The sequence below is a fragment of the Echinops telfairi genome, unplaced genomic scaffold (genome assembly GCF_000313985.2).
Source record: "Echinops telfairi isolate 266 unplaced genomic scaffold, ASM31398v2 ScPeMD7_16;HRSCAF=60, whole genome shotgun sequence".
Classification (NCBI taxonomy): Eukaryota; Metazoa; Chordata; class Mammalia; order Afrosoricida; family Tenrecidae; genus Echinops; species Echinops telfairi.
The window spans coordinates 5,681,050-5,694,624 of record NW_022103913.1 but is presented as its reverse complement, the minus strand read 5'-3'; the positions used below and the strand labels follow the sequence as shown (position 1 = coordinate 5,694,624).

Genomic DNA, 13,575 nt, shown 5'->3' with positions numbered 1-13,575 from the left:
AAAATGAAATGGAATGCATACAGATCAGTGTCCTTGGTGTTAGTGAGATGAAATGGGCTGATAGTGACTGTTTTGAACCAGACAATCTGGTTTACTATGCCAGAGATGACAAATTCAAGAGGAATTGAGTCGCACTAATGATCTGTCTTGAAGTGCAATGCTGTCTGTGATAGGATAATATCTACACATACAAGGAAACAGAATCAATCCTAGTACTGGTCTCATGTGCACACCGACCATTAAAGCTGCTCCTGTCAGGTGCTGTCAGGTTGATTCTGACTCACAGTGACCCGGTGTATGCCAGCCCCAACCACTGCCTGATCCTGGCCCTCTGCAACTGTTATGGGTGAGCCCACTGCTGCAACCAGTGTGTCAAACCTTCTTGGCCAGGCCCTTCCTCTTTTTCGCTGCCCCTCTACTTTACCAAGCATGGAGTCCTTTTCTATGGCTGATTTCTCTCGATAATATTTCCAAAGTAGGTAAGACAAAGGAGCATTCTGGCAGTACTTCTTCCAAGGCGGATTGTTTCATTCTTTTGGAAGTCTGTGGTGTGTTCTCTTTGGAAGTGCACACTTCAAATGCATCCATTCTTCTTCGGGCTTCCGTATTCCGTGTCTAACTTTCACAGCCATAGAAGGCAATTGAAAAAAATCATGACTTGTGTCAGGTGCCCCTTAGTTTTCGTGCTCGTCAACATTTGACAAGGTCTGTGCAGCAGATTCCCCGGTGCAGCGTGTCATCCGACCTCCTGACTGCTGCTGGCATGAGCCTTGATTGTAGATCCAAGTGAGATGAAATGTTTGACGTTGTCCATCTTTTGTCCGTTTATCATGATGTTACTTATCGGTCCTGTTGTGAGGATTTTGTTTTTCTTTATATGAAGTTGTAATCTATACTAATGGCTGCAGTCCTTGATCTGCAAGCCCTCCTCACTTTCAGCAAGCAACATAGTGTCACCTCCCTACTGCAGGTCGCTAATAAGCCCTCCTCCAATTTTGATGTTGAATTCTTCTTCACATGATCCAGTTTCTCAGCATTTTTGCTCAGCACACAGATTGAATAAGTATGGCGACAGGATACAACCCTGACACACACCATTCCTGATTTAAAAAATAATTTTATTGGAGGCTTGTACAGCTCTCATCACAATCCATCCATCCATCCATTGTGTCAAGCACATTTGTACATATATTGCCATCATCATTTTCCAAACGTTTTCTTTTTACTTGAGCCCTTGGTATCAACTCTTTCCCCCCCTTCATCCCCGACCCTCCCTCCCTTATGAACCCTTGATAATTTAGAATTTTTTTTTTATGTCTTATACTGACTGATGTCTCCCATCACCCACATTTCTGTTGTCTGTACCCATGGGAGGGGGCTATATGTAGATGGTTGTGAACAGTTTCCCCTTTCTCCCCTCACCTTCCCCTTCCCCTCCGGGTATTGCTACATTCATTGTTGGTCCTCTCTGTGCATTGGTTGCTCTGGGCAGGAATATCATTCTCAGGGATTGGTGGGCCAGGATGTGTTCCACTCTCTCTCCTTCCCTCTTCGTTTGCTCCTGTGTGCTTGATCAGACACGTCCCTCTCCCTGAGCTGTAGCTTCAGTGCTGTCCTCTAAAGTGAATTATTCTGGGGGCAGGGGCGGTGTCCATGTAGTTAGGATTGTGGCCGGCCCCCACCATTCCTGATTTTAAACCACTCAGTATTCCCCGTCTCTGTTCACACAATTGTCTCTTGATCCATGTAGAGGTTCTACATGAGCACAATTAATTGCTCTGGAATCCCCATTATTCCGAAGCTAGCAACAATGGTTTGTTATGATCCAGGCAATCAGATGCCTTTGCATAGTCAATAAAACACAATATATTTTCTGCTTTGAGCCAATATCTATCTGACATAAAAAATGAGAACCCTGGTTCCATATCCTCTTCTGAACTCGGTCTGGACCTCAGGCAGTTCCCTGTCAATGTACTGCTGCAACTGTTCTTAAGTGATCTTCAGAAAAATTTTACTTGCATGGGATATTAATAATCCCAAACCAAAATTCTATCATAAGGTCTCCAGCTTAATTTTTTACACCAAGTTCATATTTTCCAACTACTTTTCCTACCTCTTTTTACCCCTTCTTTTGCATTTCAATGGCCAATAATTATCAATGCAACTTGATCGCATGTTTGATCAATTTCTGACCGAAGATGTTGGTAATATTCTTCAGTTTCTTCATCACCAGTTTTAGTGCCTGGTGCATAGATTTGACTTGTAGTTGTATTGGTTGGGTTTCCTTGTATGAGGATAGATATAATCTATCCTATCACAGACAGTGTTGTACTTCAAGGTAAATATTGAAATGTCCTCTTTGGTGATGAATGCAATGCCATTTCGCTTGAGTCTGATGAAATACAGGGGAAGTGCTCCAGTAAGCTGACGGAGCACTGGAAGTACCATTCCAAGAAACTTGGACCCAATCAGAAGAGATCCAGACTTGTACTCACTTCAAAGAAAAGTAACTCAACAGAATGTAGAAATTATTGAACAAAATAAAATATCAAACGGAAGCAAATTTTGCTGAAGCTCATTCAACAACTGTTGCACTAGTACATTGCCAGGAAGCCGCCAGAAATTCAAGCTTTATTCAGAAGAGGGCATGAAATAAGGGATATCATTGCTGATGCCAGATGGATCGCGGCTAAAAGTAGAGAATACTTGTGTTTTATGACTTTGTCAAGGCATTTGATTGTGTAGGTCATATCAAACTATAAATAATCTTGAGAAGAATGGGAATTCCAGAACATTTAATTGTGCTCATTCAGAACCTGTCCACGGACCAAGAGGCAGTCTTTCTAAGACAACAAGGAGTACTGAGCAAATTAAAATCATGAAAGATGTACATCAGGGTTGTATCCTTTCACCATTCTTATTCAATCTGTATGCTGAGCAAATAAACTGAGAGGCTGGATTATATGAAGAAGAACTAGGCCCCCAAATTGAAGAAGTCTTATTAACAACTTGTAATATGCAGATAACACATGCTTACTTGCTAAGGGTGAGGAGAACTTAAAGCATTTTCTGGTGAAGATCAAGGATTGTAGTTTTCGATATGATTACAACACAATGTAAAGAAAATTAAAATCCCCATAATTGGACCAAGAGGCAACGTCATGATAAATGGAGAAAAAAAATAGAAGTTGTCAAGGACTTTGTTTTATTTGGCTCCACAATCAATGTTTATGGAATCAGTAGTCAAGAGAGCAAACAATGCGTTGTATTGGGTAAATTTACTGCACATGACCTCTTTAAAGTGTTGAAGAGCAGGGATGCTACTTTGAGGACTAAGGTGAGCCTGACCCAAGCCATGATATTTTCAATTGCCTCTTATGCATGTGAAAGTTGGACATTGAATAAGAAATACAGAAGAAGAATCAATGCATTTGAATTGTGTTGCTGGAAAAGAACATTAAAATTACCATGAACTGCCAAAAGAACAAACAAATCTGTCTTGGAAGCAGTACAGCCAGAATGCTCCTTAGAAGCAAGATGGCGAGACTTTGTTTCCCATACTTTGGACATGTTATTAGAAGAGACCAGTCCTTGGGAAAGGGCACCATGCTCCTTGGAAGAGGATGTCATGCTTGGTAAAGTGAAGACCCCAAGGAGATAGATCGACACAGTGGCTGCAGCAATGAGCTCAAAGACAACAGCAGTTGTGAGGATGGCCCAGGATTGGGCAGTGTTTGGTGGTATAGTACATAGGAACTGACTTGATAGCACCCAACGTAACAACAACAATATGTAGCACACATAAACTTGTACACATATCTTCCTCCAGAAGCCCCAATACACGTGCAAATATTTATGTATGCTTACTTATCTGCCTATATTTTGGGGGTATTATTCTAATTGTGTGTAAATTATGGCTTTTACTAAAACCATCCCTTATCCCTGTATAATTCATAGTGCCATTCTTTTACCTCACTGACTTTATTTGGTATTACCTTTCTCGTCCTCAAAACTAACAAGTGTCTGCTATCTAGACACTAATATCCCCTTCCCTCTCCCTCGCATTCCTGGTATCTACCAAAGGATGTTGCTTTCTGTATGTGTGTCTTTTATTTTCTTTTTATAATAGTGAGACCATGCAAATGCATGTCCTTTTGTGCTTATTTCCCTCAGTGTATGTCCTTCAGGTTCTCCACGTTATATTGTGAACACTCATCATTCATTATGACTGCATAGTATTCCACTGTGTACTCGTATCACCATTTATCCAGTTATCTCTTTAGGCAGCTGGGCTGTTTCCATCTTTTTGCCCTTGTGAATAGTGATGTAATGAACGTAAATGTGCTAGCTTACATATTTCTTCTCACCGATTTGAGGCTCCAGGGCTGGGTGAAGGTCTACGTAGAGAAAAGCAAATTATCTTACATATACAACTGCGCTCAATTCCACTGAGACCTTTTGAATGAGATCCTCCCTCTTTCATCAAACTTATGTGATATGCTCGGTGTAATGACTGTAAAAGAGGAAATCACATACTATACTACTTCTCAGATATTCTCTCTTCACTAACCAGACTCTTTCCATCACTACCCAGAATCCACAGTGCCATAATTTATAATAGTCATATTCTCTTGTAACATTAATTTTAGATTTTACCCTAAACTTAAGTGGATTCATGTTTCAGTGCCAGTCCTTTTGTAAATTTGCTGTGACATGTTCTCTAATGGTTTCTTAGCAGGTTCTGTTGCCATCATGTTTAGAAAGATTCATTTGTTGATTCATTAGTGACAGTGTAGCCGGACATGAAGCCCCTTCTCTGAGGACTTTGTGAGTAGGAAAACAATCCCAGCCCAGTCCAGATCAAGTCTATACGTTAAATACTATTCCACAGATTCCTCTTCAGACGCACACAGCCACCTGCAATGATGCAGAATGCAGGAGGATCACAGGCTGGTGGGTGCAGAGTCATGTGGATCCAATGGCAGAAGCTGCATCACAGGCCTGGCCTGCTCTGGAGTCTCAGTGTGTCTCCTCAACAGGAAGGTGAAGGTAGAGAGAGGGATACTGACAGCACCAGGAACCTCTTTATTAGAAGGCCATGCCCATAAGGAGGTACCATTAGACTGTGACCCGATTGACAGGCCAGATCCCACCCCTATCTTCAAGTTGACATGAAATTATGTAACTATCACAGCTTCATAGGACATTCAATGGCGGTGGTCATCTGAAGGCAGATCGCCAGGTTTGCTGAGACACCTCTGGGTGTGTAATCATTGCCCAGTTAAGAACCACAAAGAAAGAGCTCGCCATCCAAAGGGAATAGTCAGTGGGGGAATGAATGCCCAGAGAAGAGACCAGAGAAGAAAGAAAACCTGCCAGCTGAGTCCTGGGCCAGGGGTCTAAGCCCAGGCTTGGCCCTTTAAACATTGCTTCTCAGAACTTTGCCATCACCCTGCGAGAGGTGTTTCATTCCCAACCAAAAAGGAGGAAATTGGCATCTGAGAGAGACCAAGAGCTTCCTATAGACATTCAGCTAAAAGATGGAGAGAGGGCTTTCGGTACACTGTTGTCTGGCTAGACACCAGTTTCTTTGTCCTGTCTGTACCTCACCATCCTATAAAGCCCCCACCCCATCCTCAGATGACCACCCTACGAGGGGTACCCCTCCAAACCAGAATTTTTTTTCGAAGCTAAGTATTTAATTTTTTTTTACAAAACAGCCTTATACCTTCAAAGTACTCTCAATACATTTAATTTTTTTTTACAAAACAGCCTTATACCTTCAAGTACACTTAATACATTTGTCAAATCTGCGATTCCATTCTTGGAAACAGTTTTCAAACTCATCTATTTGGATGGCTGACAGCACCTCTCTTGTTTTTTCCTTCACCTCTTCTATGTCATCAAATCGCTGTCCTTTCATGTCCCTTTTCATTCACGGAAACAAAAAGAGGTCTCATGGAGGAATGTCGGGTGAGTAAGGTGTGTGGGCAAAAGATGCATGCTGTTTTTTGCCAAAAACTGGTGTACTGAGGTGGCTGTGTGAGTAGGCCCATTGTCGTGGCAGCAAAACCAGCCACAAATCAGGCCTTTTTTGTTGCACAGTTTCTGTGGCATTTTTCGCAAGCTGGAAACATTTCACAGCTGCGTGCTGTTCGCTTAAATCCTCCATCACAAAAAAACAAGGTTCAAGCGAAGCTGCTTTTATGAAAAAGTTCACTGTGACCAGAGAACCTTGCCAGGCAATGCCACTGGGTGCACTAACTCAGAGAGAGTTGCTCGGTGCTCACCCAGGGGGAAAGTGCAGACTACAAAAGCACTGCTCAGCGCAAGTCCGGCTGGTTGGTTTTGGTGCCCCTGGATGTCCGTGTTTGGGTTGGCTTTGCTGGGCCTTTGCTCAAGTCTTGGCTCTCAAGCCTGGCTGCACTTTAGGATGCATATTTGGGCACCGGGGTTGGGAGCTATTGGGATTACATTGGGATCAATGCCTCTAAATTCTCTTTCAGACCGTGGTCTTGGGGAGTCACTTAACTTCTCTGGGCTCAGCCTGATCCCTTAACTAAGATATGACTACACTCAGTGCAGACCATGGACCCTGAAGTGAGGTAGCCTTGGTTTGAATCTTGCCTTAAGATTCTCTGTGGGATTTCAGCTAATCACGTACTCTCTCTTCCCTCTTAGTTTTCTCATGTGCGACATGGAATAGTGTAAGTGTAAATGCCTTCTTGTAGAGAGGTCCTAAGAATTAAACCAGCTCCCAAATGTGAATTGTTTAAAACTTAGCAAGTGCTAAGGGAAGTCATTGTTACAGTGTTATTAATGTATGTAAAGGGCTTGGGAGACATGGGTGTACACAGAGAAGTGAGTCATTGACCCCTGTTCTTTGCTTCCTTCTAGGAGTTCGAGCCCCTGCCCCAGCCTGGTAGAGGCTGTGGAGCTGTGCGATCCAGAAGCGTGGTTTCCAGTCCTGTGGCCCATCCCTGGCTGCAGGGAGTGGAGGCTCCCACAAGGTAGCGGTGGCCTGCACCGGCCCCTTCCCCGCAGCGAGCAATGGGGCAAAAGCTCTCGGGGAGCCTCAAGTCAGTGGAGGTGCGCGAGCCCGCACTGCGGCCGGCCAAGAGGGAGCTGCTCGCGGCGGAGCCGGGGCAGCCGGCGAGGCTGGACCAGCTGCTGGACATGCCGGCAGTGGGGCTGGCTGTGCAGCTGCGGCATGCGTGGAATCCCGAGGACCGCTCGCTCAATGTCTTCGTCAAGGACGACGACCGGCTCACGTTCCACCGGCATCCCGTGGCCCAGAGCACGGACGGCATCCGTGGCAAAGTGGGCCACGCCCGCGGCTTGCACACCTGGCAGATCCACTGGCCGGCCCGGCAGCGCGGCACCCACGCTGTAGTTGGCGTGGCCACAGCCCGTGCACCCCTGCACTCGGTGGGCTACACAGCACTGGTGGGCAGTGACGCTGAGTCGTGGGGCTGGGACCTGGGCCGCAGCCGCCTCTACCATGACGGCAAGAACCAGCCTGGAGTGGCTTATCCCGCCTTCCTGGGGCCCGATGAGGCCTTCACCCTGCCGGACTCGCTGCTAGTCGTGCTGGACATGGATGAGGGCACCCTCAGCTTCGTCGTGGATGGCCAGTACCTAGGCGTGGCCTTCCGTGGCCTCAAGGGCAAGAAGCTGTACCCAGTGGTGAGTGCCGTGTGGGGCCACTGCGAAGTCACCATGCGCTACATCAACGGCCTTGACCGTAAGTGTGCCTGGTCATGGGACCTGGGGTCCTAGGGGCTGCGGGGGGCCCCCACGGAATCAGGGAGGGAGGCAGGCAGCAGGTGAGGCTTCGCCTTCCATCCTCAGGGACCAGGATACCGCGTGGGAATGTTGGCTCTACGGTTTTGGCTAGCTGCCCTGGTGGTATAGTGGTTAAGCAATTGACTGCGATCCACAAAGTTAACAGTTCGAAGCCACTGGCTGCTTCGGAAATGGGAGAAAGATGGAGTTATCTACTCTGGTAAATAGTTACGGTCTCGGAAACACACAGGGGCAATCCTACCCTGTCTGATAGGTCACTCTGAGTCAGCATGGCTCGATGTCAGGGAGTGTGAGTTTGCTAAATGATCTTGAGCAAATGGTTTTATTTCATGTTTATAAAAACACACGTACTACAATTTTTACCAATCTACTGATATCAACTGCATTAATCATTCTGCCAATAATTGTTGCCAAGTTTTCCATCACCATAAACAGATACTCACTGCTTCCTATAAAAGAACTCGTCTGACGCTGGTCATGGTGAGCCTAACACTGGTCTCTAAAGTTGTCTATTCTAGATAGATAGTTTATAGAAGTGAGAGCATGCCTATATAAGTATGCTCTTTTGTGATATACTTAGATGGATATATCTTTGGTGTCCTTTTGAGATGGACCTATATAGATATATCTTATATATGCCCTTTGTGATATACATACATGGATATGTTATGTGCTTTACCTACCAGTACATGTAATATACCTATAGGTACTCTGGTGGAGTCGTATTTTCAAGATGGGCTGCTAATTGCACTTCAAAACTACCAACCACTTTCTACTCTGGTAAAGAGTTCCAGTCTCAGAAACCCACAGCGGAAGCTCTCCTCTGTCCTATAGGGTCACTGTGAGTCAGCGTTGACTTGGTGGCAGCTATGTATACCTATACATAGCTATATATCCTTTTAGGATCGACTTGCTTCACACAGCATAATGTTGTCAAGGTCGGGGCGTGGCTGAGGAATAATCCTGCATGTATTCCCCACATTGTGTTTATCCATTCATCTGTTTCCACCTTTGAGAATGGTGAATAGTGCTGCTCTGACCCCTGGGCACGCACACAGTGTGGACCTGCTTTCCAGGTCCTTGCAGTGAAAGCACTGGGTCACAGGACAGTTCTGTTTAATGTTTTAAGGTACTGCTTAGCTCTTCTACAATGGCTACCCCATTTTGTCTTCCAACTAGCAGTGGACAAGTGTTCCGATTCCTCTATAGCTTCATCAGCAGTTGTTGTTGTCTAGCTTATTATTATTGTTATTATTAAGCCTACCCATTGTAGTGGGATGGAAATGACAACCCCCTGTGTTTGGTTTGGCTTCCTGGTCACTGTGAGTTGGAATTGGCTCGACAGCAACTAGCAGCAACAGTGGTTACTGATGTTGAACATCCCTTGAGCAAATGCCTCAACCACTCCGTCTCAGTTTTCCCACCTGCAAAATGACATGGTGACAGCAACCTAGTCAGGGTTGTGTTCAGGTCTGAATAGGACAATACATGCAAAAGTGCTTAGAAGAGCCTCTGACATCTAGTATGGCTCTTGAGTGCTGGTTCTAATGATGAAGCTTTCTGTCTATTGTAGGGTTGTGTAAAATGTTGTCTTCTGTGTGCCCAATCCCAAGCTAGTCACAGAGGGAAGAAAGGGACAAGTAGCAGGCATAGTCCCGGGACTTGAATGCCAAGCACTCAAGGTACTAAGTAGTAAGAATGATAATAACAACTCTGCTTTATGGACCACCAACTGCATGCAAAGGCTGACTGCTCACAGTCCAGCTTTCACAGGGGAACTGATGACCAGGGCTCTTCTGCCTGTTAATGAGGCTGCTGCATCTTACCTGTCTGCGTACTGCTTCCTGAGATGAGAGCCATAGAATTGGGTTGTAGCACCTTCTGATTTTCCCCCCCAAGAGAACCAGACATTCAGCTATTGTATGAGCTAACATAATTTTGAAGGTTGGTAGCATGTGGCCAAACCCTTATAGGCTACACATAAGCCTCCGGGCTGTTGGTTTTGACCCCTGACAACTGAGTCCTCCTCCCATATAATCTGTCCAACCACCTACAAACAGCTTAAGACACATAGTGATCGTAGCGGTTACTGGTGTTAGGGAGTTACTCGGGAGGCAGAGTGACCCTTGCAGCCCCTTGTCCCCGGAGGAGACCCCGCTGATCAGGGTCCGGAGCTCCCCACTCATGGGCCCTCATGCACCCTCTTGTCAGCTGACCGGTACCAAGCAAAATGGATTTCCTGCCACACCCCTACTGGAGGTCATTGAGGCTGTGATTACAGCTGGATGGCAGTTTATTCATTTTAAGTGACGGATATATATAATTGCCAGCCAACAGGATGGCTTCAGGATCCCTCTTTCAGAGATAAGGAAACTGAAGGGCTGAGCTGGAAAGAGCTGGAACCGGAGCTGAACCAAGTCTGCTAGCCTCTGAGGTCCATACTGCCCCCACCCCCACCCCCACACACCCTTTGTTGAAGATTGAGACTAACACTTGGGAGGTTGGGGGGCGGGGGAAATCAACAATAAGATTTTACTCAAGTCCAGTTTACCTTTGGTCAAGGGCAGGGGGTGATGGAAGGTTTTTAAGGATGAAAAGGGGCTGGTGCGTCCTGCTCATTGGTATAATTGGAGACCTTCTTGCTCATAGTTTATTTTCATACCTGTTGGACCAAAGGCCTGTTGAATGGCGAAGTGTTGTTCTGTTTACCTGCTTAACGGGCTGTCTTTAGGAACAGGTGAGTGTGTGCTGAGAGTTGCTAGTTTAGTCATCACTGTTGCTTGTGGAAAGATGTCTGAAATCCTCAGAGACATGGTGACTAGGCAAGCCCCAGTCCTGAAAAAAACAAACAACAACCCTTTATTTAACACGAATGGAAATTTTATTTACTAAATTTTATTTAGTCCAATGGAAATGATCATTGGACTAGAAGGATGGCCTTTTGGGATCGAGGCTCTGGGGTTTCATGTGCTTAATTTCTAACTGCGTCCCCGGAGGTTTTATGTCTTTGAGGAGTCAACCCAACTTCCTAAGACTCACTTTACTCATCATCGAATGGGGCAGCATCACATCCTCTTCATGGCTGCTGTGAGGGCTTGAGTGGTGACACCAGTAAAGTGGTAGGACATCATGCTTGGCAAAGTGGAGGGGCAATGAAAAGAGGAGGTCCTCAGTGAGAGGAATTGTTAGATCTCTCTGGAGCTAGATATACCTCGGTCCTTGGATCCGCACGAGAAAGAATTCACACCGAAGCCTGGCTCATGATCCAAGTGAGTTTTATGAGCGTTAGAAGAAATTTCAGGTTTACACGGCACCCCGTGGGGCTCCTCCCGGACATGCGGCTTGGCTGGAAGCTGCTCGGTGGCACGCAAGAGTGTCCCAAGGTCCCTCCAAAGCTCTCCCAGAGCTTTGCCAAAGTTCCCAGAGTTCTCTCGCTAAAGTTCTCTCTCCGGACTCCAGGCTTCTGCCTTTTCAAGGATTCCACGGGGAGGCGTGGTGGACGACCCCCTGATCAACCCCATTGGCTGAATTGAACTCACCTGGTCTAGGTGGGCCAATTCAGGTTCACACCCACCCCTGCCTACCAGCGGGAACCCTGAGCCTCTGGGCATGTGCAGTGCACCACTCCTTTGTTCCCCTAGCTTGGCCCTCTGGGCACGCATTAAGGGACATTCCCAGCCCTTTGCTAACCTACCTAACAGAATTAACCCCATGGCTGCAGTCATGGGCTGAAGCACAGGGACAATTGGGAGGGCGGTGCAGCATTGGGCAGTGTTTCCTTCTGTTGTGCACAGGGTCGCTGGGGGTAGGAAAGGCTTCCCATTGCTACCCAGTGGGAATGACCAGAGCCAACAGTTGGGTCCTAAGCTAGGCTTCATCTTGTGCATTGATTTATTCTCCTGGGTAATTCTTGCTCCCTGGTTCTCAGGGACAAAGCTGAGATGCCAACGAGTCCCCTTGGATGGTGCAAAGGGAATCTGCCCAAGCATGGCCTCCTTGGCTGACTGCTTAGAGAGATTGGGTGGAGAGTGGTAGCCATGCCCAAGAGTGTCTGTGCTCATGAGCCCTCCAGGTGCCTGGAAGAATGACTAGGCAATGAGACTGTGGGGTGAAGGGGAGAGAGTCCCCCACAAATCATCACAGGTTTGGTAGGCGCAATCGTACAGCGATAATAAGTAAAGATTACAGTAAAGTCATAGAGAGCATGAGAGCTAGAAGGGAGTCAAGTAATGGAGTCAGACACAATTCATAGTAGCATTGCTCACCTCAGCCCCGCTTGGTGGTCCACATGGAGGGAGCCCCGCCAGGAGAGCAGGAGAGAGCCCCCAGGAGCGAGGACTGGGGAGAGCTTTTTCTTTATTGCTAACCAAGCATTATATCTCATTAGGGGGACATGATTACAGGTAACCACATGTCACAGGAAGGGGCAGTACAATAGGTATACACATTGTAGGAAGGGGATCTATGATAGGCATAAGCATAACAGGAAGAGGATGAGCTAGGGGTGTGCCCATAGGAATGGGAAGGTCTAGGGGTATACATGTGACAAGATGGACGGACCCTAGATTCATGATGGCAGCCTAATCTTGGTCATCCTTGGGCGAGTTTGACCTCTCTGGTGTCTCCTACAAGGAAACAGACAAACAACTACTATCCTTATCAGAAGGAAGTGGGCCCTACTTGTTGTGGGATAAACAGTGGTGTCTGCTTGCTCTAGACGGCTGATAGCTCTTAGGGAGAATGACCCCTAATCCACTCCTGATGACCTCCAAGTGTATAGTCATTTGCAAGCAGCTAAGTCTGGCATATATTTGGGGGAGACAGCCTGAGAGAAATCCTTCTGTTTCCCATATGAGACTTGGTGCATTCTGTCCTCTTTCCCATTGTTGATAACTTTCCAGGTTGACTGAAACAGAGCTGGCCACTGGGAGGCAAGGGGAGAGTAGGATGCGCTGTGATGTGAGCCTGTGGCACCTCCCATTTGGTGACAGGGTTGCTAGTTTTCCAAACAGATGTAGCATTCTTTGCCACAGTCAGTGGCATGATTGCAGAAAGGAGGAAACTCAGCTTCCCTGGGCTTTGAAAGGCCTATGGTCAGCCTGGCATAGGTGGAAAGATGGGCCATAGGGTGTGCTGAATGGAGTCTCGTGGTGGAGAAAGGCTGTGACATTGTAAAGCCTATTGCTGGTGGCCTGGGCTAGGGCCTGGGAGGGTTTGGGCCCAGAGATCCTGTAGACAGGAAGACTATGGGACTCTCTGGCATGGAAGACACAGCAACGGCTGCCCCGCTGCTTTGATTAGTGAGGTGAGTGGGCCAGGTGGTGGGGTTTACCTGCGGATTAAAATAAAATGTCCTTAATAGTTTTTCCTCTAATGAGAAGAAAGTTAATGGATGTCATTTTCGCAGCTTTTTAATATTTATGTCTGAGGAGCAGGACTTGGGAAAGGCTTAAGGTATTAACTCTGAATCATCTGTTTGTTGGGATAAGAGCTCTTGGGAGTGCCATTTCCTATTGAAAATGCATAATGTTGTGGAAACTTCTGCAAGTGAAATTATTCTCAGCATCCCCGAGTTTCCTGCCAGGAGCTGCAGCCTTTCATGGCATGCTGGGGCCTTGCCATCTGTGCTAGACAGGGTTCCCTAGAGAGATAAAACCAAATTGCTGATAATTTAATGTATTTATTTATAAAGATAATTAGATATATAACAAGAAATGAACTGTTAAACCATATATAGATAAATATATAATACAAGAAAGAAACAGTTAA

General features: G+C 46.3%; 1 protein-coding gene across 1 annotated transcript in view; it reads left to right on the top strand.

Moving 5' to 3' along the window:
- Window positions 1-13,575, top strand: part of SPSB4 (splA/ryanodine receptor domain and SOCS box containing 4) — a 124,936-nt gene that overhangs the window by 12,412 nt on the left and 98,949 nt on the right. The window contains exon 2 of the mRNA XM_004712078.2: window positions 6,898-7,744. Coding sequence (XP_004712135.1) covers window positions 7,051-7,744 — 694 coding nt within the window. The 5' untranslated portion in view covers window positions 6,898-7,050. The remainder of the gene's footprint in view (window positions 1-6,897; window positions 7,745-13,575) is intronic.